Here is a 25,564-nt window from a genome sequence, read left to right as displayed (position 1 = left end):
TGGGTGGCAGCTCCTTTACAATAATGTTCACATCTCTAGGGGAGCACAGGGGAGATGCCTGAGTGGTCTGTTATTGAATCATCCTAAAGTCCTTTCGAAGACATGAAGGTGCCCACTGGGAAAAAAAAAATGCTTCTTATTTTCTCTCCCTTCATTTCTGTCAAATTTAATTTTATTGTTTTCTTTTCCTGAAAATCTGGTAGCTGTCAAGAAGGCATCGCTGGAAGTCAAATTTGTCATTTTATCTTTGGCATTCGAAGAACTTTGATTTTTCTGTCTAGAAGTAATGCATTTCCACTTAGGGGACAGCTGAGTGAGAACCTACTCCTGAAACAAGATTTGTTCTGCTGGCTTCCTTCAATTTGTCAAAAAGACAAAAATCTCACCAGGCTCCATTGGTAATAATGCCTTGAAATTACTTGGAGTCATCTTCCACCTGCTTTTCTAGTCTATTATCTAAAATATGTGGTAGGGCAGAAGAAAATGAACACATTTACAACTGAACGTGCTGCTTGTATTGTCAAAGCTAATGATTTTAGGCAAGGTGTTTAACCTTTGATTAAAGTGATCAGCGCCTATGAGCATAAACGGTGGAGTTTCACAAGTCTTTTTCCTAAGAGAGTCCTAAATTTAACCCTTGCACATGTGGACACTGTTAATGAAGATAGGAGGCCTGACTTAAGCTAGGACTACCCTTCAAAATAGAAAGGTGAATGCCACATTTATTAACGAGATTTCTTGAGGTTCTTCTCTGTTCTACCAAGTAAGAGAGACATTTTTCAAAAATCCCTGTTTTTCAGAAAGGGAAACTGAGACCAGCAATCAATTAAGGACATCACTGTCTCAACACATGTGGGTATCAGTTGTGCGGAATATTCAGCATAACCTTCAAGCCTTCTAAATCCCAGTACCATCTTCAAAGCACATAAGGCATTTTGTCAGGCTAGCCATGTGCTCCTGACATAGAACTGATGGCTAAACTGCTTGTGTATTTGATATTTATAATGGAAAAGGAGAAACCAGGAAAAGATTTTTTGTTATCTTAGCAAAGTTCGTCAAATAGAAAAAGGTGACTCATCTTTGCCCTGGAAATGTGACCAACATTGCTGTCTCTCTGGACCCCTCAACTTTGATCTTTCTTATGGGAAGATTCAGTATGACAGTGCTACTGCTGGGCAGCTCAAGTTCATTGTCACCAAGAAGGTCTCCTGGAGCATACACGTGTCAGGTAACTGAGAAGCAATAGTGTTAGAGATGGAACATAAAGATTCCATAAACATAGAGAATGCTTGATTCAAGGTAAGTACAGTCCATCAGAATTAGAACTACCTTTTAGCTACAGTGGCTCTTGACCTGGGAATGTACTTCCCCGAGGATATTTAAAAATGCATGAGGGCATTAGTTGTCACAGCAACAGGGATGAGAAAGTAGGAAGTGAGGAGAGGTGATGGGGAAGTTTGGGAAGGACCCTACCAGCATTTGGTGTCCAGGGGTCAGGGATGCTAAATTCTGGCAGTCCTCAGGGCAGTCCCACCTAAGGAATTGCCTCACCAGAAATGCTGATAATACCTGGACTGAGAAATACTGGAAGGGGGAGGTATTATATATAAAATATTCATAATTTTATATATACACATATATTTACCATGTACCAGGCATTAGGTATATTAGATGATAAAGAAACATATTTGTCCTAAAGAAGCACATAGTTGACTGGGGACAGAGCACATTCAGCCATGACAGTAATAACCCAGGAGGCAAGGAGAAGGTGGGCACAGTGGTCTGGGGGTGCAAGGGCAGTTAGGGTAGGAAGGTGGGGTTTTCAGGTGAGGAAGAGCATCTGTCATTAACACCTGGAGGTCAGAGGACCCCATCCCTTGGTGGTGATGCAAGGAGCTTGATCTGTTCTCACTTCCGTTCTGACCTGAGTGGGGACTGGGGATGAGGATGAGAGGGAAACAGGGGTGTGGTAATGCAGGGCCCTGAGAACCTGTGTGGGAGTTTGGACTTTTTCCTAGAGCCTTGAGAAGCCTCACTACTTCAACTGAGGGAGTCACAGGACAAAAAAAAAAAAAAAAAAGGCAGAGCTGGTACGATAGGATTGAGAGTTTGTTACAGTCATCATTGTCACCCACTTCAGACACTGGACAAGTCCACCAAGGGCCACCCTCTCTGTGGATCTCTGCGTGAGATGGTCCTGCTCCTGTGTGGTCACGAAGGCCTCTGTCACCTGCATGGCCTGATCACCGCCCCGGTCATCACCCCCCTGGCAAGGAGGTGCCCTTGCCAGGAGAGACCTCTTGCTGTGCTTTTGAGATCACAGACCAGCTGGGAGACTGGAATGACATGAAAGACTGACTATAGGAGAAGACTACTGAAGACCAAAGACTAGATCTGGGTTGGAATTCCAACTTCACCGTTGGTTCACTTTGGGACCTCAGGTGAGTTGTTGAATCTCAATTTTCTCATCTGTGGAGTGGGATGATGCTAATGCCTGTCTCATGGTGGGGGTTATAAATATCAGATGAATTAATACACACGAAGAACCCAGTACTCCAGAAACATTAGCGATCATTCTAGCAAAGAGCCAAGCATGGTTCAGAGTCATTAGTTCAAAGGTTGAGCATATTACCCCTGGAGCCATACTGTTGAGTTTAAAAATGTAGCCCTTAGACTTGTGACAGTGGACAACCTATTTAGACTCACTCCACCTGGCTTTCCTTGTTAATAAAACAGGGCAAGTTGATGGCCTTTTAGAGGGCTGACACGACTTGATTTTAACCATGTAACCTGTCATGACAGCCCTTGGCTTAAAGTAAGCTCTCATAAATATCAGCTATTGTTTCAATGGAGTAAGCCAGACAAGCGAATGGGAAGAAAGTCGGATTCTAGACTTCGAAGGACGAGAGAGTGCTTTACAATGACAGAGGGGGAAGGGAAGCTAGATTGTTTAAATGCTTAATAAGTATCAGGCATTATCATTGAAGGCATTCTTTGGAAGGTTAGAGAAAACAAGGTACCTCAATGCCCACTGTAGATTGTTGCTTCTTTCTCCCTATTTTTGCGGCTAATTTTCAGAATGTAAGTCGTTTGCTCAGGATCACGTGACAGGCGATGGCCCCAGGAGTGTCTGACTCTACATCTTTGTTCTTGTTTTCCACCTTGCTGAGTCCAGCTGCGTGGAGAAGGGAGATGATCCTCCAGGGGTGTAGAAACAACTCCAGGGGAGTCAGAACGGGTGCCTGATTCCCACGCCCAAGCTTTCCCTCGGCTGAAGACACTGGGTGCCGGCCTCTACATGACCACCAGGTGTCAGTGCTAACAAGGAATTCGTCCACTGGGCTTTGCTTCAGAGATAAGTCAGGGCGCCCCGAGGCCTTCTCCCACAAGGAGCACGGCAGATTTGGCCATCCAGGGAAGTTTCTTGTGATGTATTTCTATCTCCTTTTCCCCCCATTAGATTGTAAGTCCCTTGAACCTGTCTTTCGATAGTGTTGCCCGGTGTCTATGATCACCTGCCCTGTGTGTGCATGGTCACCCAGGCTCAAAGTGTCTGTGGCAAGGTAGATGAGGAACTGAGCCTGTAGGAGGGTGGCACACTTCCCTGAGCTCACAGTTACCAGGCAGCAGAGGCTGGATTCAAACCCAGCCCGTCTGAGGCCAGAGTTGGGACTTGCACCCGCAGCACTTCTCGTCTCCACAGCCTCCACAGCTGCGGGCTCAGTGCTCAGCACGTTTGCAGCACCCAGCGAACGCATGTTGATGTTTGGTCGGTGGGTAAACCCAGCACTATGGTCTTATTCTCTGCAGAGGAGATGCAGCTGCCTGGGTCCGAGACAGCAAGGGGGAGAGACAGGTGGGAAGCACTTCGTGCAATCAACAGAGGGCAGAGGATCACAGGGAGAGGAGGAGGTGGAGCCATCTCCTGATGGAGGCGAGAACAGAGCTCGGCTTTACAGGCCACCTGCAGACTCCTGCCGGCCTGGGAAGGAGCTGCTAGGATAGCTCCTCCCAGACCTCCACCCTCCTCCGCCTCCCCACGCATGTGAGCATTCGGCACTGGAGAGTGACTCCAACTGTGGAGATTTTTCAATGACTCATGAAACTGTAGGCCCACGCTGCACCGTGGATCATTTGCTTCCCTCCGGTGGCAGGATCTCTCCCTCTCTCCCGACAGTGCCACATGCGAGAGCGTGTACGCAGAAGCGACGGTGCCATCAGCAATAACCACGGCCAGGTGAGAGTGGAAACCCGCTTCCCAGCTGCCAGCCAGCCGCCAGTGCCCTGATTACCAGCCCTGAGAACACAGGTTATCCATCGCGTGCGCGCTGGGCCTCAGCTAAGTACCACCCAGTCAAACCATCGTGAAGCTCCAGGAGCCCAAAGGAGGCTTAGAGACCTGAGGTTACAGTCTTGGACGGACAGTGCGTCAGAGGAGGGGTCTGCTTGGAACCGGAAGCTTCCGGCCACAGAGCCAGCGCGCAGGCTTCGGCCTGGGGTGGCTGCCTCTCGCTCCCTCGCGCACCAGATAGGGACGAGGAAGCGTCAGCCTGGAGTCGGAGCCTTTTTCTGTTCTGCTCAGGTCAACGCCGTGATTGCGTCCAGCAGGGGCCCCGAGAGGAGGTGTTAGCGTCATCTTGGTCTTCAGTGCCCTTCTGGGCGGGAGGCAGGTGGGGAATGGTGACCTCATTACCATGGCTAGGTTTCCCCGGATCTTTATGGGGGAGAGCTTTGAACACACCTCTACTGTTTTTGCTGTAAGCCTCCTTTCCTCTTCAGCAGGGCTTTGGTCTGAAGACAAGGCCCGACATGATTCCGGCGTGACCCTGCAGGGGCTGAGCAGCTCGGGGTGGGCCCCTCTCCTCCAGCTCCGGAGGCCATGGGGCATGGGGAGCCCCCGGCCCAACCTGGGGAGAGCCACGCCTCAGGGGAGGAAGAAGTGGGGAAAATTGCAGGGCAAAGACTAGCCAGACATAAAAGGCCGAAGCAATTTGGATTTCATGACTGAATAAATCTCAAAGGGAGATACAGGGGAGCAGAAGATTAGTCTTTGAAGACATTTGAAAAATCTTTAGAAAAAGAGCCCCAGTGAAAATTTCCCTGCTGCAGCTTTTTCCTAAAATAATTATATTGGGAGGGGTGCATTGACGTGACTTTTCTCACTTGTCAGACTGTACTTTGACCAAGGTGGAAACTGTCGCTCCCCCTCTTTGTGGAGGAACGACACAGGACCCTGCGCTGTTCTTTCGTCTGCTCGGCCCTCCCCGGGTTTGCTGCTGGTTCTTCCCGGGTTGGCTACTATCCCTTCCACCTCCGTGGAAGGGCGGTTCCCCCTGGCCGCTTTCCCCACTTCCGCAGGGGAGCGGCACACCGCCAGCCGGCTTTCTCGGGGGCTGCACAGGTGTTCCCCTTAGGTGTTCCCCTTAGATGTTCCCCATAGATGTTCCTGGTGCATGCCGTCTCTCTCCTCCTTTATAGTCCTCCTCCGCCAATCCCAACTCGGCTGCCCACACGCTGAGTACGCTGCTCTCCAATCAGGAGCAAGTCCTACAGTTTATTGGTTGAACTGGAGGCAGCTGTGTAAAAGCTGTTTTCTTCTCTCCCAGCGCCATATTGTGGGAGAGCAGGTGCATAGAATAAGTCTCAATTCCAGTAACAGTCTAGTCCGAGTTGCTCCCCACAGAAACTAGGATAATTATGGCAGAGAGAAACTGACCCTACTCAGGTTTGGTTCTTGAAACAGGATCTTGTTTGAAGGCACCAGGTTCAAGGGCTGGTGTTGTAGAGATTTTCTACATTCCATTTCCTTCCTTATTTAACAAGAGCCGGGCCTGGTGAGCCCGACCATAGGGTTTCCATAGGAGGTTCATGCAGGAAGAGAAGTGGGAGGCAGAAAACCCAGCCCTTCTGGAAGGAGCTGGAGAGAGAAGGGGGTGACAGGGAAGTTAGAGAAGGAGAACCCTCCGCTCCTGGGACCCCACGACCCCACTCTTACTGTGCTGGGTGCCCTGAGCTGACTGGAACGTGGCTTCTGTATTTGAGCCTTGTGAGTTGGGGGGGTCAGGCTGAGGACCAGTGTGTCTGATAGGGAACAAAGGCCAGCGAGGGACGAAGAACAGAGAGAAGAGGGGAGGCAGCGGGAAGACTAGAGGATTCCATTGAAGGCTTCAATTACACTGAGGATTCCAATAGAAAGAGGCTGTTACTGATGAGACCTAAATGGGCCTGGAGGACAAATAGCTGAGTGAGGCATTCTTCGTCCTCTTGTGCTGCTAAACAAAACACTTGAGTGTGTGGTTTCTAAGCCACAGACACCTATTTCTCATAGGTTAAGGTGCTGGTAGGTTTGGCTGTTTGCTGAGGGCTCTGTCGCCTGGAGAGGAGAAATGTTGCATCCGCACGTGGTGCTCAGGGCTGGAGGACACGGGCCTCAGGGTGCACGAGGCCTCTTTAATCAGGATCCTGATCCTGTTCTTGAGGGGAGCAGCTCTCACAGCCTATCCACAACCACAAGGCCCACCTGTTAATACCCTCACGTTGGCAACAGCTGAATCAATCTAGCATGTGTAATCTATCTTTATTTGGAAGGCAGCCTGACCCAGCCCACAGCAGACAGGACTGGGTCAGGCTGAAGCCAAGAGCCAGAAACTCAATCTGGTTCTCCCACTTGGGTGACAAGCACCCACGTACTTGCTGCCTCCTAGGGTGCGCCTTAGCAAAAAGCTGGATTGGAGGCTGAGTAGCTGGGACTTGAACCAAGCACTCTGGGATGGGATGTGGCTGTGTCCCCAAGCGGTGACTTCACAGCTGAGCCGAACAGCACTCCCACACCTGAATTTTCAAAGGGACACATTGAAACCAAAATAAGGGGTCTCTGCGCCTCTAAGCTCTGTGCAGAGGCATCCCATCACACCCAGAATAAAGTCCTCACTCCCAATCGTTGAGGGCTTTCTAGGGCATCTCCACAGGAAGTCCTCCTTGACAGTCCAGTCCCCCTCCAGGCCTGACCCAGTTTTGTTATTCTTCATGACGGTGATTACAGTTGACCCTGCGTGTCAGTGCAGGCTGCGGTAACTGCCACTTTTATTTTCCCCAAGTTCCGGGGCTGGAAGGGCAAAAACAGCGCCCCCTGGTGATTCTGGTAAGGGCTTCCTGGCTTGCAGACAGCGGTCTGCTCATGGCGTCCTCGCCTGGCCTTGGCTCCGCGCATGCTCAGAGATGCGTCTGTCGCAACCCACCAGTCCTCTGGGATGACGCTGAGGCCCCATCCTGAAGCCTTTTTCATTACCTCCTGAATACAGCGCCGTTGGAATGGAGAGCTTCCACCTAGGCGTGATGGGAGAGCGGGCCACAATCCAGTCCTGGGCATCCTGTACCACACGCGGAACGAGATGGCGCTCCACGGAGAGAGGGCTCTTTCTGTGGGTCCATCACAAGGTCCCTGAGCCCAGGACAGGTTAGGCACTCGATAAATACCTGCTAAATAAATGGAGGGGCGCGTGGCAGGTTTCCCGCCCCGCTGTACTGTGAAACAGGCGCCCCGCACTGGGCATGTGTATAAGCCTTCGCCTTCGCTTCTCCAACCCGCCACAATCCTAGCGGATAGGAACACATATCGTGGTCCCTACAGAGATGAGCACCCTGCCCAGGGGCGCACAGCTCCTAGGCAAAGCCAGGATGAAGGCCTGGGCTCTCAGTTCCAGGCTGCCTTGCTGCGTAGACCCTGGAACAGTGGCTCCGGAGCTTTGGTGGGTGTCGGAAGGAGCTGGCGGGCGCTGGCCTCCTCTGTTGGGATCTGAGAATTGGCATTTCCAGGAAGTTCCCAGGGGTCCCGGGGCCACCCTTTGGGAACCACCGCGGCGGGCGCGCAAACGTTGCCTTAGGCTCGGTTTTCCTCGGCGCCCGCGCGCGGTCCCCCGGGATGGCGCTGCCTTCCGGGCTCCGCCGCTGGGCGGCAGCAGCGTCCCGGGCCCCGAGAGGCCGCCCGGCGGCTCCTCAGCGCGCCTGCCCCGGGGTTCCCACAGAGCCGGGTCTGACGGGCCCTCCGCTTCCCGTTGGCGAGGACTGCGGCCGTGGGACGGGGCCTGGCAGAGAGGGCGGGCGCTGGCAGGCCGAGGGGCCGTTTTGTTCCCTGGGAGAGGAAGCTGGGTGGTCCCGTCAGCGTCGGATTGTGCCCTGCACAAAACCGGCGCAGGGCTGCTGGGGAACCGGGCTTGACAAAGACCTTGGAGGAGGCGGCCAGGGGCTGCGGGGTCGCCCGGGCGCAGAGGCCCGGCCTCCGCGGAGGGGCCGCTAGTGCCTGCTGACGCCGTTTCCAGGGGTGACGGCGCGGGCCTCTTCCCCCTCTGGCGAGATTTTGTCCTAAACCGCTAAAGAGCCTTCCTGCGCGCCAGGGGCTGTGCGGGGGAAAAATACAAACACGAGGGTGCTACAGCAAGTTAGTGGAAAATGAAAAGTTTATGTCGGTGCACATCGTGTTTGAACATGCATTTTGCGGGAATTCGTGTGAGTGTGTGTGTGCACGCTATTTAATTCTCTGACACCGCCATTAAGGTATTGATAAAGGTATTATTAGTTGAAACACCTGTCGTTTGTGCCACGTTTAGTGGACCCTTAATTAGGGGCCGCTGCAACTTGAACAGCCCTGGATGCGTGGGAAGGTGGAACGAGACTCGGTTTGGAGATAGCAGGGCTCATCCCGTGCCCACACGCACACGGAGGCGACCCCCAGAGACCCCGAGTCAGGAGTGACGGGTGTGGATTCAGCTCACCGCGCTGTGCACCACTCTTCCTAAAGTGCTGGGCTTTAGGAAGCATGAAGCTGTTTTTGATTGAGTTATCTTAGCTTTCTAACCTACGTGCTGACTTGGGCAAGGTTGTGTTTTACTTCTTTGGCTGGGCTGCTCCTGGGCTTCAGAATAAGAATGGCTGGCTGAGGCACTGTAGTAGGTAGAGGAATTTGGGGACGGTTTTGACACGTGTTGCTGACATCTCTGCAGACAAGGCTCTCCCTAAAGCAGACCAATCATCGTTAGTGCTGGGCTGAGCTTTCAAAAGCTCTGGATTTTCTCTGCGACCACTAGAAGGCAATGCAGAGGACTTCTGGAAAAATGAATTAAAAGGAAAGTCTATTTTGGTGCAAAAGATTTTGGAAACTATGCATATGATGGGTCTTCAAAAAGGTCATGGAAAATGCATATTAAGAAAAACTGCATAGATTTTGAGTTTTTTTCCACAGAAATAAACTCCCATGAATCTTTTGAAGTATGCTGATAAGTCTGGAAGGTTCTGGCTGGCTGCTTTCCTGGACTTCTTATGAACCTACAGAGTTGCCATCTGATGGCAGGTTCATTGCCATCCCATTATTTATTTGAAAGGCGGGGAGACGGAGAAGGGACACACACACACACACACACACACACGTATCCTCTATCTGCTTGTTTATTCTACAAATGCCTGCAACAACCAGGTCTGGGCTAGGCTGAAGCCAGAAGCCAGGATCTCCATCCTGGTCTCCCACGTGGGTGGCAGGAACCCAAGTCCTTGGGCGTCATCTGCTGTCAGGCCCATGTTGGACTGGAAGCACAGAGTAGCCAGGACTGGAACCAGGCACCTGAATGTGAGAGGCAGGCTTAACCAGCCACACCACAACGCCCACCCCTCACTGCCATCTTTAACGTGGCTGTGCAAATGCTGTTATTGGAAATTTATGATTTTATTTTATTCTCCTTCTGCAGTATCAGCTTGGGCCATGCTTTGCATATTGTTCAGCATTGGCTTAAAGAAAGGGTGTCCTGGGAAATAAGCCCATCCATGAAAGCTTGAGTTCCCTGAAGAGCCTGAAAAATGCCTCCTTCCAACAGCTGAAAAACGATCACTTTTAGTAGCACAATATGAAAAAAGGGTGCTTTCCCAAAAGGTGCCCCCAAATGAAAAAAATGTGTCCATCATTGCAAAACAATATGTGAGTGCCAAATTTTTCAGCCCTGTATTGGATTACAGAAATAGTTTATGTGGGACTGTGGGGAGGGTGGGAGTAAGGAGTGAGAGAAGAAAAGGAGAAAATAACGCAAAGAAAAGAAAAACAGATGTGAATCTTACTCTTTCAAACATGCATCAGTGAAACGCTACAACACAATTCTGTGAAGTCTTAAAGGTGATCATCAGGCTTTTTATATTTTAATATAATGTGTGCTTATGTCCCCAGGACAAATAACTACCAGGGAATGTCAGATCTGGACTATGTTTTAAAATGTTTTTGGCTTCAGAGAGAAATTGAAAATTGGAATGATTCCTTGTAAGACTCCCTGACACACACAAGCAGAAACTCTTCCACCTCTAATATTGAGACCAACACAAATTGAGTTCTGCATTTCACTTATATGAGGGGTTACCAGGTTAAGAAATAAAAATACAGGACGTCCCGCTCAACATCTTAAGTGCTTATACTTTACACATTGTTATTTTGTTTATACTTAAACAGGATCTGTTACTTATTGGGAATTCAAATGTAACTGGATGACCGGTAATTTATCTGACAGCCCTACTTTTGTGTGTAGAATTCAGCAAGAGGCAAAGGCTTCAGAATCGAAGGGTAAGGAAGCAGTTTGTGGGCAGTGTAAGTAGGTTATCCCGCCGCCTTCTGAGACCTGTTCCTGCTGGGAGGCAGGAGACAGGATGGGGACGTGAGATCCCATCAGGATATGAAGGGCCCAGGGGAGACCGAACAGAGGGGCCCCAGAAGGAAAGGGGCGCCTTGGAAAAGCAGGAACTTGGAACCGCTCGATGGCTTTCACAGATGCATTCCCTGCACTGCAGACCTTGGAACAGGACGCTATCCAGCCCCTCCCAGTGGACCTGCGAACGAAATCAACCCGGGATGCGCTCCGGGCTCCCTCTGGTGGCCGCTGTGAGTATCGCTCCCCCCAGACCCTGCTCGTTTGTCCCAGAAATTTCTCGGTTCCCACTCCGCCTCCCAGGACGCTGCCCGTCAGCCTCCTTCGCTCTTCCTGCCTTCTTTTCCTGTCAGCTTATTCATTTGGAGCCTGCCCTCGGCGTGACACCTACCGACTGCTCTGGCCCAGGCCGAGGCCACACAGAGCTGTGCATTGTTGCCCCAGTTCTGGGACCACCCGGGCGGGCGCAGAGCCGGATGACTGACAGCGGCCCGGGGTCAAGTGCCCAGCGGGCCGCCCGGAAGGAGGGCGTGTGTGCAGGCCCGGCGGCTGCGTCCCCACAAAGGCCCCCTCTGGCGGGAACCGGGGCCTTGCTCCAGACCCACGCAATTAACAGCACTGCGACTTCTGTTTTCCACGGGGTGCAGATAGAAGACGCAGGAAAAAGGCTTTCCCTGGCCAGGCCAGACCTTTCCCCTTAGGAAGGGGAACCTGGTTCAGTGGGCCGGGGGTGGTGGCAGGATGAGTACAGGAAGGGAGGGAGGCATATTAAACTCCCAGGATGGGATTAAAACACGCCGCAGAGTGAATTTACTCCTCAGAAACATTCCCTGAAAATCTTCGACGGTCCCTTTTGGGAGCGAATTTGAGACTGACACACGGAGGCTCTAAGCCCACGTCCAGCCATCCTGGTCACAGCGTGCCTGAGCTGCCCTAGCCCTTCACTAACCAGAAGGGCCTCTTCCCGGTCTTCCACAGGAGACTGAGCAGGGAACGCTCGGGCCTGCACATCCAGCCGAGGAATGCGGCCCCAGCAGAGAGCTGGCTTCCGGGGCGCTTCCCAGCACGCCCCCCAAGTCTGCTCAGTGTGGCCAGGTTGGTTTCCCCAAGTGGATTATGCAGCTAGAGGTGTATAGGCACAGTATTGGGATAGTCTGTTCCCCAGACCCTTCTAGAAAAACTGGTGGAAAGGAAGGATTCGCGCCCCCAGACACGGGCACCTGCAGAAAACAAACATCCTCACGACTTCGAGAGCTGTGAGCCCCTGAAGCCTCGTGTATCTACCATGAGCTCCTTTAAGTGCTGCGCCTCTCCCGGGCGGCCGCCGGCAGTCAGGAGGTCTCCAGACACAACTTGTGTTGTGCTGTTTCTTGACCTCGCCTGCCAATTCTTTATTGAAAAGCACGCTGGGAAGTAGTCGCCCATAAGTCGTTCTTAATGAATAGAGCGGTTCACGAGCATAATGGCTGTTCCTGGAATAGCCCTGAGATCTTACTCAGCTCTTTCCACAATGGCAGTAAGTAATCGCAGAGATAAATCTACCTTATTTGAAGGTCGGACAGGAAATTACTTTTGGGGAAGAACTCGTGGTGGTATTACACTGTTCTAATCCCAGCATGGGAATGACTCCATTTATCTGAGAAACTTGAATCTGACAGGGACAAGTGAGTGGAGACGGTTACAGCCAGCATCCCCCTCCCGTTTTCAGCCCCAGTTCCAGGAGTTGCGCAGGGAGAGGGAGAGCGGCCTTCTTTTCTCGAGGCTGGCTCCCCCAGCTGGTTCTAGCTGAGATTCTGACCTGGCTACGTGGCATCCTTTCCCAGCATGCCTGAGCTCCTTGGAGTGCTTCCACGAATGGGAATTTTACTTTCCTTCAGGGAGAATAAACAGCAGCAAAGTTATGGATGTAAAACTATTTTTCTTTTTAATTGGAAATATTTCTACAAAGTAATGCTGCCCAGTCCATACTGGGTGCACACGTATGCAGAGCCTGTGCTGGGATGGTGAGTTACCCTAGGGGACCTGCTATCCATACGAAATGGTTAGTGTATATATATATATATATAAAATCACACCATGTAACAATTAACTTGACATTAATTTTGCTCTACTAGTGTCATGACAACCATGTACATTAACTTTTGTAGTGTATTTCCCAAATAGAGCCTTGACATTAAATGGTTACTCCATTTTGTAGCCTAATGTTAGGTTTTCTGTGCACATAACATTCAGGATCTACATAAAAATCTAATTGTATATCAGAGGACGTTTGTCTAGATTTTCATTCTGTTAGCATAATTAAGTCCATTCTTCACCATTTTCAGTCAAACTCAGATGCAGCTGGCATCGTCTGACAGCTCCCACGGAGTGTCTTGGACTGGATACTCCTTAGGGGGTAAAAATTAATCTCCTCCCACCCTGATAGCTGCCTCACCTGAAACTGGTGCCCCTGCTGCTGTTCTCTGCACTCACTGTACGGATTCATCTTCTTCCATTTCTCTTAGGGACACAAAACAAAAGCACACTCCACTCCAGCTGTACGTTTTGAATGATTTAGTAAGTGGAATTCCAACACAGATGTCTTCTTTCATCCTACTAACTTTAATTAAAGTAAAAAAAACATTTTCAGATAAGAGACCAATGGACCTCTGTTATTTGACTTCTTTAAAGTATAGAAGTGAGCTTATGTTTTGGTACCTAGACTTCTGTGGGGAAATGATTTTAAACTGAGAAGTATTTCAGGTTTAAAAAAAAAAAAAAAAAAACCTCTAAACTCTGTTGTTTAAATCTTTCTAAGGCCTCCACTCCTGGTGTTTTAATGTCAGCTGAGATCCATTCTTTTTCTTCCATGTTCCAGAGTAAGACTGTGGGCCCCTTCCTTGCTAGTCTTCTGCTTTATTTTCTGTCAGTTGAGGAGTGAAAGGGGACGTTTTTTCGCAGAGCAGTCAATCCATTCAGATTGGGAAGGATGGAAAGCTCACATTATTTTTCCTATTGGGAAGAACTGGGCAGAGGATTTCAGGAATAATCCCACTCCTGGGAGGCCTTGCACCTAGTGACTTACATAAATGCTATTTCGGACATGAGCCCAGTGAACAGCCATCCTGTCCCTACTTAGGTGTCATCTCTGAGAGCTCCGTGGTCCATGGAATGGTACTGGTACAAAGTGTATTCAGTGCAGGGAGAATAGGGGGCAGGCTCTTCAGTGTCACAGAATGTCTGGCCTGGAAGATTGAGTACGGGATATCAGGGGCAGTCACTCATTTTACAGATGAGGACACTGAGGCCTGGAGATGAGATGTGACTGCAAGGCCACCCAGAAACCTCATTTTCTGCCCCTCTCCACAGCTGTGCTATTGTCGTGCTACTAACAAAATAAGGACACAGTCAGAAGAGAAAGGGAAAAAAACCCTTCTACTGTCCAACCGATAATTGATTGTAGCTCATCCAGTTGCTTAGTCTTAAGACTAAAACGCATTTGAGTTCTGAGGGACTTTTAAATTTCAAAAGTTGGTTTAAATTTGATTTTAACTTACTGAAAAAATAAGTTTATGGGGTCAAGTGCCACATAAACTCATAAGATTTGATCAAGATTTTTTGATCTGAGTACCTTAGCAGGTAAGACTAACATGACTTAAACATTTCAAATGGAGGTGAAAACTTCACATTTTGACCACTGCAAAATCCTCCCTTGTGCTTGGATAAGTATTTTCCAATCCTATCAGAACAGAGAGGAAAAGGGGTCTGTGAGAATGGGCTATAAGGAGATGGACGCATTTCATGACGGCTTTCCAACACCTGGTGCTCAAGAAGGCAGTTCTTTGTTAGTTTACATCTTGGTTTCACTGTCAATAGTTTTCTCAGTTTCACTGTCCTGGGCAATCAGTTGATATGGTTTCTTCATTTCATTCTCTTCAATCACCGAGTTACCCATTTCGACATCGCGGTTCTTTAGTTCGTGTCGTGACAAGTGCTCAACAATCCCGGCTCCCAGAGAGTCGCCCAGCACGTTGGTGGTGGTTCGGAGGCGATCCCTGCAGGCAGGATGCAGAGGAAGGACAGTGAGGCTCCTGGGGGACACCATGCAATTTCAGTTATTGTGAACTGACCAGGGAGGTCTTTGGAAGCAGCTCTTGGAACTCAGTTTGGTGTCCACCAAATGCATAGTTACATAACAGACACAACATTTATAACAGCTGTTAAAAGTTATGCGCACATATAGATGATTAATTTTCAGTTAGTCTGACTGGAGCTGGAGTCCCCACTCTGGGGAGGAAAAAAAAATCCTTCCCTTTTCTCCGTCTATTTAAAATTTGTTTCCTCCAGCTCACTTCCATTTAAACCAGTAGTTCTCAGAATGTGGCCCAGAAGCCAAAACTAGCCTCCTCATGTGTTACTTAGCCCTTTCACTCTTACTTTCTTGTGAATTATAGTGGAATTCTCAAAGACTACATGATGTGCAATAGCACACTGAATGCAGAAGCGATTACAAGACTCCAGCTATTTAGTATTAAGCTGGATAATTTTTTTTTTTTTTTTTGACAGGCAGAGTGGACAGTGAGAGAGAGAGACAGAGAGAAAGGTCTTCCTTTAGCCGTTGGTTCACCCTCCAATGGCCGCCGCGGCCGGCGCGCTGCGGCCGGCGCGCTGCGCTGATCCGATGGCAGGAGCCAGGAGCCAGGTGCTTTTCCTGGTCTCCCATGGGGTGCAGGGCCCAAGCACCTGGGCCATCCTCCACTGCACTCCCTGGCCACAGCAGAGGGCTGGCCTGGAAGAGGGGCAACCGGGACAGAATCCGGCGCCCCGACCGGGACTAGAACCCGGTGTGCCGGCGCCGCTAGGCGGAGGATTAGCCTAGTGAGCCACGGCGCCGGCCAAGCTGGATAATTTTTTATGTTAATATGTAACTTATAATCTTTGAATTAGAAATTTTAAAAATTTCCATTTCTCTAATATGACAAATATATTTTAAAAGCTTTATTTATATTCATTTTATTCAAAAGGCATAGACACATGGAGAGAGATCATCTACTGGTTCACTCCCCAAATGCTTGCAACAGCCAGGGCTGGACGAGCCTGGAACTACATCTGGGTCTGCCAGGCGAGTGGGAGTGACTCAAGTGCTTAAACCATCATCTGCTGCCTCCTAGGGTGCATATTAGTAGGAAGCTGGAGGGGAAATGGAGTAGCCAGGACTTGAACCAGGCATGCTAAGTGGCTGCTTAACCACTACGGCCAAATCCGCATAGATAAAATGCTTTTTTGGTGCTTAGTACGTTTTGAAGTGTCAAGATCAAAAGCTTTGGGAACCATTGCTTTGCACTGTGAAAGTGCTCACGTTGAGTGCAGACTGTGGCCAGATAGTGCTTTGTAGGCACCATTACATTTACTCCTCAAGGGACCACGAGGAAGTAGTAGGCATGAGCATCCCTGTTTTACAGAGGTGGGATGGAGTGGTTGGGTAACCTGCCCGGGATCACACAGGGCTAAGATGCAAACCCAGAGCCAAGGTGAGCGGGGAATTCATGGGTCCTCCACGTGCTCTGTGCAAGCTCTCAGGCTCTTCATGCTCCGTAGTTGGGGGTCAGGTCAACGTACGTTGACTCCAACACCTACTGCTATTGCCTTCTAGATGTTTGGGCATCCTGGGGAAAATTTTCTCAAAAGTGGAGGGGAGCTCAGGGGAGAAAAGTTCAGAGAATGTCGCCTGGAATAGCGAGGGAAGAAGGTAGAGGGGTGGGCCCTGGAGGTTAGGGTCTCAGAGAGTGGAGGGCACAGTTCTTAGAACTTTCCCTGGAGCCAAGACTCCGTTACACTCGATGACACTAGATCTCTTCCCACTGTCAGCACGGCCACCCCTCGCTCTGTTGGGTTCAGATGGGAACATCTGTGCTGCACTACGCCATCGGAACAGAAGCACAAGGAGGGAAGGGCCTGTGCCGGCCTGTGGAACCTGTAGTTGTTCCAGCCGCTGTAGGGATGCATTGTGCAATGCCGAAACGGCCTTGCTGATTTATGCTGGCTTCGCAGACTGCAGGTTTCCCAATCTCTGAATGGCTTTATGGAGTGAGAAGTACAGCAGCCAGATGTGCTCTGCCTGTTGATAAGGGAGTGCGCACGCGCGGTGTCCAAAGCTTGGTCTCCAGATAAGGGCCAAGGGTCGGGTAGCGAGGGCTCTCTAATTACAGGCCACACTGCCCCTCTCTGAGGAGTCGTTTATGGCAGAGGGGCCCCCACGGTGTGAGCTGGCACGCGGTCCCAGAGTACTCACAGGAACCAGTCCACGGCAATGATGAGCGTGATGTCGTCAGTGGGCAGGCCCACGGATGTCAGCACGATGACCATGGTGACCAGGCCTGCCTGAGGAATCCCAGCTGCTCCAATGCTCGCGGCCGTGGCCGTGATGCTGGTAAAGGAAGGATGGAAATCGAAAACACTGTTACAGATCTGCCAAGGAGAGAGTGAATCCTGAAAAACGCACGCGGTGCCGATGCCTGCTGTGCGATGTGCCGCGCTAGTACAAGAGGACTTGCTTCAAACACACGTAGCTGGGGTTTCAAAAAATCCAGTGAGCTAATCATCGTGCTAGTCTTCATCATGTGCTTATCATGTGTCATCCGAGATGCTGAGTATGACTTATCTTACTTATCTAGTTGATCATCACAACACACTTTATGAAGCTGGGTGTATTACACAGCCATTCTTGAATGAAGACTTCGTTTGCACATTCCTTACTGTATTTTGTAAAGGTCTAAAATGTCAGTTGCAGTAACATTTGTTTCTAATAATTTCCTTATCTAAGTGGAGGCTTGTAAAGACCCTGAGTTTGCAGATATGTCTGTATTCTCGGCGATGCATGCCGGAAACATGGGGGCAAAGAAGAGTTTTTGGATCTAGGAAGAGGATACTTTTTGTAATATTAATCTGACTTTTCTCTATGCAGAATTAAAAAATAGAAATTTGTGGGAAAACCCCCCAAAAGTGACTTACTCTGCTCTTCAAAATACAATGTGAATAACAATGAAAAACGACCGCCAGCAATGAAGAGCAAAGGCAGATCTGGGACATGAGGCGTGAAGTCTCTGTCGCCTTAGGCTTAATGGATGCTGCACACGGTGAGTTCCGGGGCTGGGGGTGGGGGTGGGCAGGGGATTATGCTTGCATGTGGCTGTCCATGGCTCTCTGCAGGGATGCCAGAGAAACTGGGTGGGTGATGCCAGTTGCCTCCACAGGAGAAAAGAGAGACTGGGGGAAGGTATGGAAAGGAAAACTGCTTTTCACTTAGTACCTCAAACGCAGCAGTTAATGTCTCCATAAGAATCCAATCCTCAACCTGCTTGTCAGTGTGGTCTCTCACCTATGTTATACTACCTAACAGTCAACCCAAGAGAAAAAGTTAATCTACTTTTTCAAGTACGTGTTTATTTTCTAATCTTACCTATAAAAGCTAACACGTTTTAATGCTTTTTAAAATTGAAATGCAACATTTGAAAAAGAAAAATCTATACTGAGTATTTTGCAGATATTAAGAGGTATAACTGATGTACTGACAGGCAAACTATGAATGGTATGATTCCATTATTTATAAACAAGGAGTGTGTATGTGTGTATTCACAGGAAAAGGTCTTTCTAAACCAAACATGAAGCATGGTCACCTATAGAAAGAGGGGCTGATAAGATGGCAGGTAAAATTTTTTACCTTATATACTACATTATTTGAATGTTGAGTGTGCACATCTAATTTCAAAATTTTTAGTAAGCATTTCCAAATATAAAAATGGAACTATTGCTCCAAACTTCAACCTTTTGTCTGTGTGATCCCCTTCCCAGCCAGTTTCTTCACCCAACCCTGATCCCTTTCTTCTCTATTAAAGTCATTTTTAAAGAAAATATATGTAACTGTTTCCTTGTACCTGATTGTAATAATCTGTCCAAAGTTCAGATCAAAGTTGTTAACTTGAGCGATGAAGATGGCAGCCAGTGCCTCGTAGAGAGCAGTCCCGTCCATGTTAATGGTGGCCCCCACAGGCAGCACGAATCTGGTGACACGCTTGTCCACGCCGTTATTCTCTTCCAGGCACTTGAACGTGATGGGTAGGGTGGCAGAACTGAGGACAGTGAAACAGTTCACATCAGCTGAGGGCCTGCCCGTCCTGACCCTGTCTGGACTTTGGGACAGACAGTTCCTTCCTGTCCCACGTCCTAAAGGGAGCTAAGTCAGCACTTGTATAAATAAGGGAGCGGGGTTGGGAAGAGCGTGGCCCCCTCATGGGGTCATTTGGCAGCTCTCCTGCTTCTGGGTTCCTTGTGGTTGCTTCCCCATCCCCACAACCTGTGCAGTTCCTCTCTACTCCTCCCTTAGGCCAGGCCAGCTGGAAGAGGGAGAAGACAGTGGGCAGGGAAGGAGACTTGATTTCACTGTTTTCCCCAAAAGGATTCATAGCTGGCCATTCTGGGAATCCCAAATAGGTCTGAGTAGCATCAGAAATGAAAAAGCCAATTCAGGGGGTGGTGTTGTGGCACAGCCAGCTAAGCTGCTGGTTGCGATGCTAGAATCCCATATCATATTGCCAGTTTGAGTTCCAGTTGCTCCGCTTCTAATTCAGCTTCCTGCTAATGCAACTGGGAGAACATCTGGTGATGGCTGAAGTACTTGGCCCACTGCCACCCACATTGGAGACCTGGATGGAATTTCTGGCTCCTGGCTTTGGCCTGGACCAACTCTGGCTGTTGCAGCCTACTGGGCAGTGAACCCATGGGTGAAGATTTTGCTCTTGGTGTCTCCCCTTCTCTGTTGCTCTGCCTTCCAAATCAAACAATCAACAGTCTTAAAAAGCCAATTCAGTATTTAAGTTTCAAACCCAAAACAAAATGTCTCTGCAACTGAAGGGGTGCTGGTTCAAAGCAGAGTTTCAGAAACACTCCAAGGAGTCAACCATACATGTACATACCTTGAAGAGGTCCCCAGAGCTGTGATAAGGGCTTGCAGCAACCCTCCAATGAAAACCCAAGGGTTCTTCCGTGTCACCAGGAAATAGAGGAGTGGTAGGACAATGACGGCGTGGATGAGCAAGCCAATGATGACTGTCACCGTGTACATGGCCAGCTGCCCCCCAATCACACCCATGTCTTCCATCTCAACAATTTTCCCTGCAATCAGGAAGAGAATGCCCAGAGGGGCATACCTGTGGAGAACAACATACATGCAATTGGAGTCCAAAAAGGGGAAAGAAGTGGGTTTCCAAACATTGTTGCCTTGGGTACTGTTAGAACTTGTAGAAATTATGTAATTCTTTCTGGTCTTTTTAAATATAAAGTTCCCCTGGTTATCACAGAACTGGACTCATTTGGGACTGCTCTGGGACACAGATTTTTTTCTCCTAATCTTGTGACAAAAGCAGATGCAGAGGTTTTATTGTCCACCTGTTGTAGAAAGCTGTCTTTTCACCATGCCTGATCCTCAGAGGCCCTCGCTCACCCTGGACTGACACAACCTGCCTCCCCAACATCCAGACTTTTGGCAACATTTTCTGTTTCTGAACTGGATTCCCAGTTAAAGCAAGAGTCACAGAATACTGTGTCAGTATTCCAGATGGGCAGGCACTTCGCTTAACCTGTGGCCCCTTTTGTTTTTCCCACACCTCTATATCACTTCTAATATTACTTAGCATTCGTCTTTAAATCACCTTCTCTCTTTAGGTAAATTTACTTTAAAAAGAAATTTTTTGTTATAGTACAAATGGAAAACTGGTACCATTTGCCATAAATAGGTGACCATAAAATAAATTTAGAGCTATTAATATTAACAGTGTTTACATAAAGAGTCCCACAATCAGGCAACAGGCATTCTATTTACGTAACACTACCCACAGGCTGCTACTGCCGTTAGGGAGCATTTCCCTGTGGACTCTGTGAGGAGGAACACAGTAATAACCTCGTAGCTTAAAGGTCTTGCTGCCCAGCTTTCAACTGCGGGTCCACTGTGTGCAATAAACTACAACCAAACGCACATTACTGAAAACAGAGGAACCGACTGCCCTTAAGGAGAAGGGTCTGCTGGGAACTGTGGAGGACTTGTTTCAAACTGGAAAAACACCCAACACAACGCTTCTTTCAAAAGCTCTTTAAAAACGCAGGCCAGGAAGTCACAGGGGTACCTGTTTGCAGAAACGTAATAACTCAAGGCTTGAGTGTGTGGGCCGATGTACAGCTAGAAAAGCTGCATGTGAGGTTCATTCAGGGCCTTGAATGGGCTTCTTTTATAGAAGAGGTGAAAGGTGGAAGCATTTTAATAATACGAAGATAAATGTCCACTTTGAGTGCTGCCAGGAGTTCAAAAGAGCCTTCCAACTGGGGGTTCCTGTGGAGACCACATTCTGGTCTTTGTGCCCTGGTTCATATCCACCTTGCACCAATTTCTAAAAAATGGATTTCTCTGGGCTTTGGTGGCATTCAAGACAAAAGAAATTCTGAGTCACGTTGACGAGTAAGTGCTTTTCTTAGCAATGGATGCTTTCCTGCCTCAGTTGCCAAGAAGAGCCTGGATTAGACATCAAGCATAAATCCTCACACAAGGCCTAAACCAAGCAAAGGGTTTTCTCCCTTCTGCTGGGGGGCAGGGGGAGGAGGGTTTACACTCCAAGGTCAATGTTCTGCTTTGCATTTAGTCTTTTCCTTTGTTTCCTGCTCTCAGCTTTATTAAAGGAAGTTTTGTTATGGATTGTGGCTTGGGTTTCCATAATGTCTCCCACCAGTCCTATAGGGATTGCAACAGAACTGCCATGTGCGTTTCTTTATAAAGGCTTCCGCATTTACTCTCCCTTCTACCGGGAATGCTCTCTACTGGCCTTTGTGTAACTGGTCATTCAGGCGTTAGCCTCTCTGAACCATCCAGGGCAAACTTTGCGCCTTTTCTTCAGTCACTTGGTGTTATGACTACAGCTTATGGTTGATGGGTTTGTTTATTATCTGTCTCCCTTAAAAGCATGTAAGATTTAAGACATCCTCATTTGGTTTTTCATTGCTATATCCACAGTGCTTGGCATTATATGCTTAGCATAGAGTAGACACTCCTTAGATGGATTATTCACTAAATAGATCTAAAATGCAGGAATGAGGAGTGAGTTTCCATCAGCACTGGGATAAAAAAGAGGACACCCTGGGGGCTGGCACTGTGGCATAGCAGGTAAAGCCGCCACCTGCAGTGCCAGCATCCCATATGGGTGCCAATTCAAGACCCGGCTGCTCCATTTCCAATTCAGCTCTCTGCTATGGCCTGGGAAAGCAGTAGAAGATGGCCCAAGTGCTTGGGCCCCTGCATCTGTGTGCATCTCCTGGCTTAGGATCGGCACAACTCCGGAGTGAACCAGTGGATGGAAGACCTCTCTCTCTCTCTCTCTCTGTGTAACTCTTTCAAATAAATAAATAAATCTTAAAAAAAGGACACCTTTCCAAGACAAGGAAGCAAACTTATTAAGATAGGCTTGCAGGTAGGTTCAAGGCCTCTCTAGACTCAGAAGTTCCATTTTTCTTGTGCTTACCAGAGTGGGATGACTGCACTTGGCCATCCCGCCTCCTGGCATCTTCCTCAGGACAGAACATATGTTGATGGCAATAAGCATCTTGCATATAGGATGTAGAGCAAATGGAAATACATACCACATTATCACTGCCACTAATCTCATGATGGCTTCGTTAAGAGAATCAAAGAAATCTCTCAGGGCTTGTCCCTGCTCCTTCATGTTTCCAATCACAAAACCGAAGCACATGGAGAAGACAACTAGGCCAAGGGCATTGACCCCATTCACAGATCCTGGAACCGGAACCAGCTCCTCTGTGATCCGCGTGAGCGCCTCCATGGCTTCTGACACATTGTTTATCACAGCACCCACGAGCGTTTCATTGGCCTGGATGGGCACTTTAAAGCTTCTCTTCTCATAGTTGGTCTTAAACTTTAAAATAAAAGCACAACATGGTTTAAAGGGGATTTTCATTTTTTTCTTCACACTTCTCTGTTGTCCAAATTTTCTATAATAGTACATGCTACTTTGTGTTCAGAGAATAGTGTAATTTTCTCCCTCCCTCCTTCCCTCCCTCCCCTTTTCTATTCACCTACCCACCCACCCATCTATCTTGTGGCAAACCCCTACTCCTTCCTCAAAACACACACACACTTAAATACATAGAAATCACAACACACACTCAAACACATAAAAAAATAGAAAAGAGGGACCTTGTTAAAGATGTACTAAACACACGTGGGCTTTTGCTATCTTTTGAACCAAATGACTGTAATGGAATATTTAAAAAGCTATAAATACAAATATTCACAATAGTCCTTTTACGTTCTGTGAGGATCATGCTATGGGAGCATGGATAAATCACTTTATATCCTTTCATAGTCCACAGCTATGAACAAAGGACAACTATGCTGGTTCTACCCTGTGAGGTTGTTGATGTGACCAAATTAAACAGAACACAGGAGATTATCTTACAAATTTTAAAGTATTGTACTCATGCTGGCTAGTGATGTCCAATGATAAAGTCCTCCAGGGATTACGCTTAGCTGGAGAGTTCAGTGGATATTAAAAATTCCAAAACAACCACTCTTCAAGCCATTCCTAATATTATCAGTTCTTAAGGATAGGTGCTTAATAGTTGAGGATAACAACTTACTTTCTCCAAGTCCACAGTGGCATTTCTCTTCTAACCCAAGAGATGGTCTTTTCCCCATAGCTGCTGCATAGATGCCTCTGACGGGAGATGCTGAGTATATTACTGTGGTCATAAGATACAAGGAAGCCCATCCCTCTAAGATTTTAATGAGAGTAGAGTTCCTGGCATTATGGTGATGGTAATAAAGCATCAGCGAGAGTGAGAATAGGTCTGTCGGCTGCATCTAGAGTCTAGGGGAAGAATGCATAGCCCAGCATGAAGTGCTCGGCCATTTCTTTACCAGGAATAAATAGAGGGCTTTCTTGTCCATTGGGAAACCACCCTTCCCAAACAAAGATATATCCAGCCGTCAATATGGTGAACCATCCCTAAATAACCAGTGGTACTGATTGGTAATTTCAAACACCACCACCAAGAAAAAACTGACTCCTGTCCGTCTTATATTTCAGTCAACTCTCAAATCTCTATTCCAATGGTTGCCTATGCAACGTACGGCTACACAGTGTAGATTTTCAATCTGCTTATTAGCCTTTCCCATGCCTCCCTTCACCTTAGACACAGTTTGCAGCCTACTCAGGAACTGAGGTCTCATTTGCATTCTAGTCTAAGCCAAACAGATTTGGGGAGATATATTTCTTCCCCCTTCAAAACCTTTTAAATGCAATCCCAAACCAAATACAATAAATCTACATAAGTCAGCACTTTTTCCATCTGAAAGATCTAGAAATCAGCATTTTTTATATTACCCACTGCCAGCTGACTAATGACAATAGTCAGCCCATAGTGCTGGGGTTGGCTGGTTGAATTTAAATGGGTTACAGTTGTTTTTGAACAAATACAGTTAGATATTGGCCTCTTAGACTTTTTTTAAAAAGATTGTTTGAATTTGCAATGCGCACACATATTACCTATTAAAAAGTCTTCATAAAAATATTTAAAATGAGGGGGAATAAAGGCCAAAGGAGAACTTGTACATGTGAAATCCAGCCACCAGGGTGGGCCGTTTGGGCTGTGGTTAAGCTCCAGTTGGGATGCCTGTGTCCCATAGCGGATGGCCAGTGTTTAAGCTCTCTCCCCATTCCAGCTACTTGTCAATGCTACAGCTGGGGGCAGTAGGTGATGACTCAAGTTACTGGACCCTTGCCACTTACATGGGGAACCCAGATTGACTTCCTGGCCCCCAGTTACAGCTTGGCCCAGACCTGGCCATTGTGGGCATTTGGGGAGTGAACCAGTGGAGAGTGCTTTTTCTTTTCACGTTTCAAATAACCAAATATTTAAAAACCCAGTTCTAAAAAAAAAAAGTTCTCTATGAGATCATGGTTTTGTTTTGTTTTACTGAAATTCTAAGCAGAAAGGTTGGGGAAATACAACTGGAGCGAATTGACACCATCTGGAGAAATGCTTGGGAAGTAGTATTTAACCCAGAATGTCCAACTGATTCTTTTTTAATATTTTGGGCAATAAAACTTTTTTATTATGTGAGTTTAGAGTGAACATCACTGATTTTAACATCACTGATTTTATCCCCCAAGTACTAAAGTGCTATATTTTTAAAATGTTTATTTTCTACTTGAAAGGCGGGGTGGGGGTGGGCAGGGAATAAGTCTTCCATTTGTTGGGTTCACTCCCTAAATGACCCTAAGGCTCAGGGCTGCACCAGGCTGAAGCCAAGGGTCCCAAACTCCTTCTGGGTCTCCTTTGTGGGCAGCAGGGGCGTAAGCACCAGAGCTGCTGCTTGCTTCCTCCCAGGATGCAGTAGGAGGAAGAGGAGTGGCTGGGACCTGAACCAGCCCTCCAATATGGGATATGGGTGCCCCAATCAGTGGCTGAACCCACTGTGCCACGAAGTCTGCCTAAGTATATTTGCATCCACAACACAGAGATGAAAACTGCTTGGATATGAGGCTAGAAGGACCGGACCTTACTATGGCCTCCAGTTGTTCAGCACCCTAGAAATCCCTCTCTAGGAAGCAGAATGGAGTAGTTAGACGATAGAATTTGGTTGGAGTCGACACAGTGGATTTGAATTCTACCTAGCTGGGCTATTTACTACTTGTGAGGACTTGTGCCTCTTACATTCCCCTTCCCCTGTCCCCGAGTTTTCATAGATGGGTTGCCTCATGGTGAAATGAAGAGAATGATACTCCCCAGGGTTATGTGAGGACTAAATATAACATGCCTGGCACAGAGCAGGCGCTCTGGAAGTGATC

The 25,564-nt window shown here is 48.1% G+C and overlaps 1 protein-coding gene and 1 long non-coding RNA gene across 3 annotated transcripts in view; one reads left to right on the top strand and one right to left on the bottom strand.

Annotated features, from left to right (window-relative positions):
* The first annotated feature begins 10,787 nt into the window (after positions 1–10,787).
* Positions 10,788–19,832, top strand: LOC103349606 (uncharacterized). Of its 2 annotated transcripts, XR_011382008.1 has the most exons (4): positions 10,788–10,909; positions 17,620–17,791; positions 18,294–18,361; positions 19,566–19,832. It is a non-coding gene; the product is annotated as an uncharacterized lncRNA (long non-coding RNA). The 2 variants fall into 2 exon arrangements; XR_517770.4 differs by lacking the exon at positions 10,788–10,909 and having other exon boundaries at positions 17,505–17,791.
* The window catches only part of SLC1A3 (solute carrier family 1 member 3), an 83,956-nt gene continuing 70,966 nt past the window's right edge, over positions 12,575–25,564 (bottom strand). Inside the window, exons 6-10 of the mRNA XM_002713973.5 lie at positions 22,335–22,627; positions 19,628–19,861; positions 18,590–18,784; positions 16,948–17,082; positions 12,575–14,710 (exon numbers count right to left, since the gene is read on the bottom strand). Of these exons, the coding sequence (XP_002714019.2) occupies positions 14,506–14,710; positions 16,948–17,082; positions 18,590–18,784; positions 19,628–19,861; positions 22,335–22,627 (1,062 nt within the window). The 3' untranslated portion in view covers positions 12,575–14,505. The remainder of the gene's footprint in view (positions 14,711–16,947; positions 17,083–18,589; positions 18,785–19,627; positions 19,862–22,334; positions 22,628–25,564) is intronic.

This window comes from Oryctolagus cuniculus, chromosome 14 (assembly GCF_964237555.1).
Source record: "Oryctolagus cuniculus chromosome 14, mOryCun1.1, whole genome shotgun sequence".
In the NCBI taxonomy this organism is placed as follows: Eukaryota; Metazoa; Chordata; class Mammalia; order Lagomorpha; family Leporidae; genus Oryctolagus; species Oryctolagus cuniculus.
This window is presented reverse-complemented; position numbering and strand designations above follow the sequence as displayed.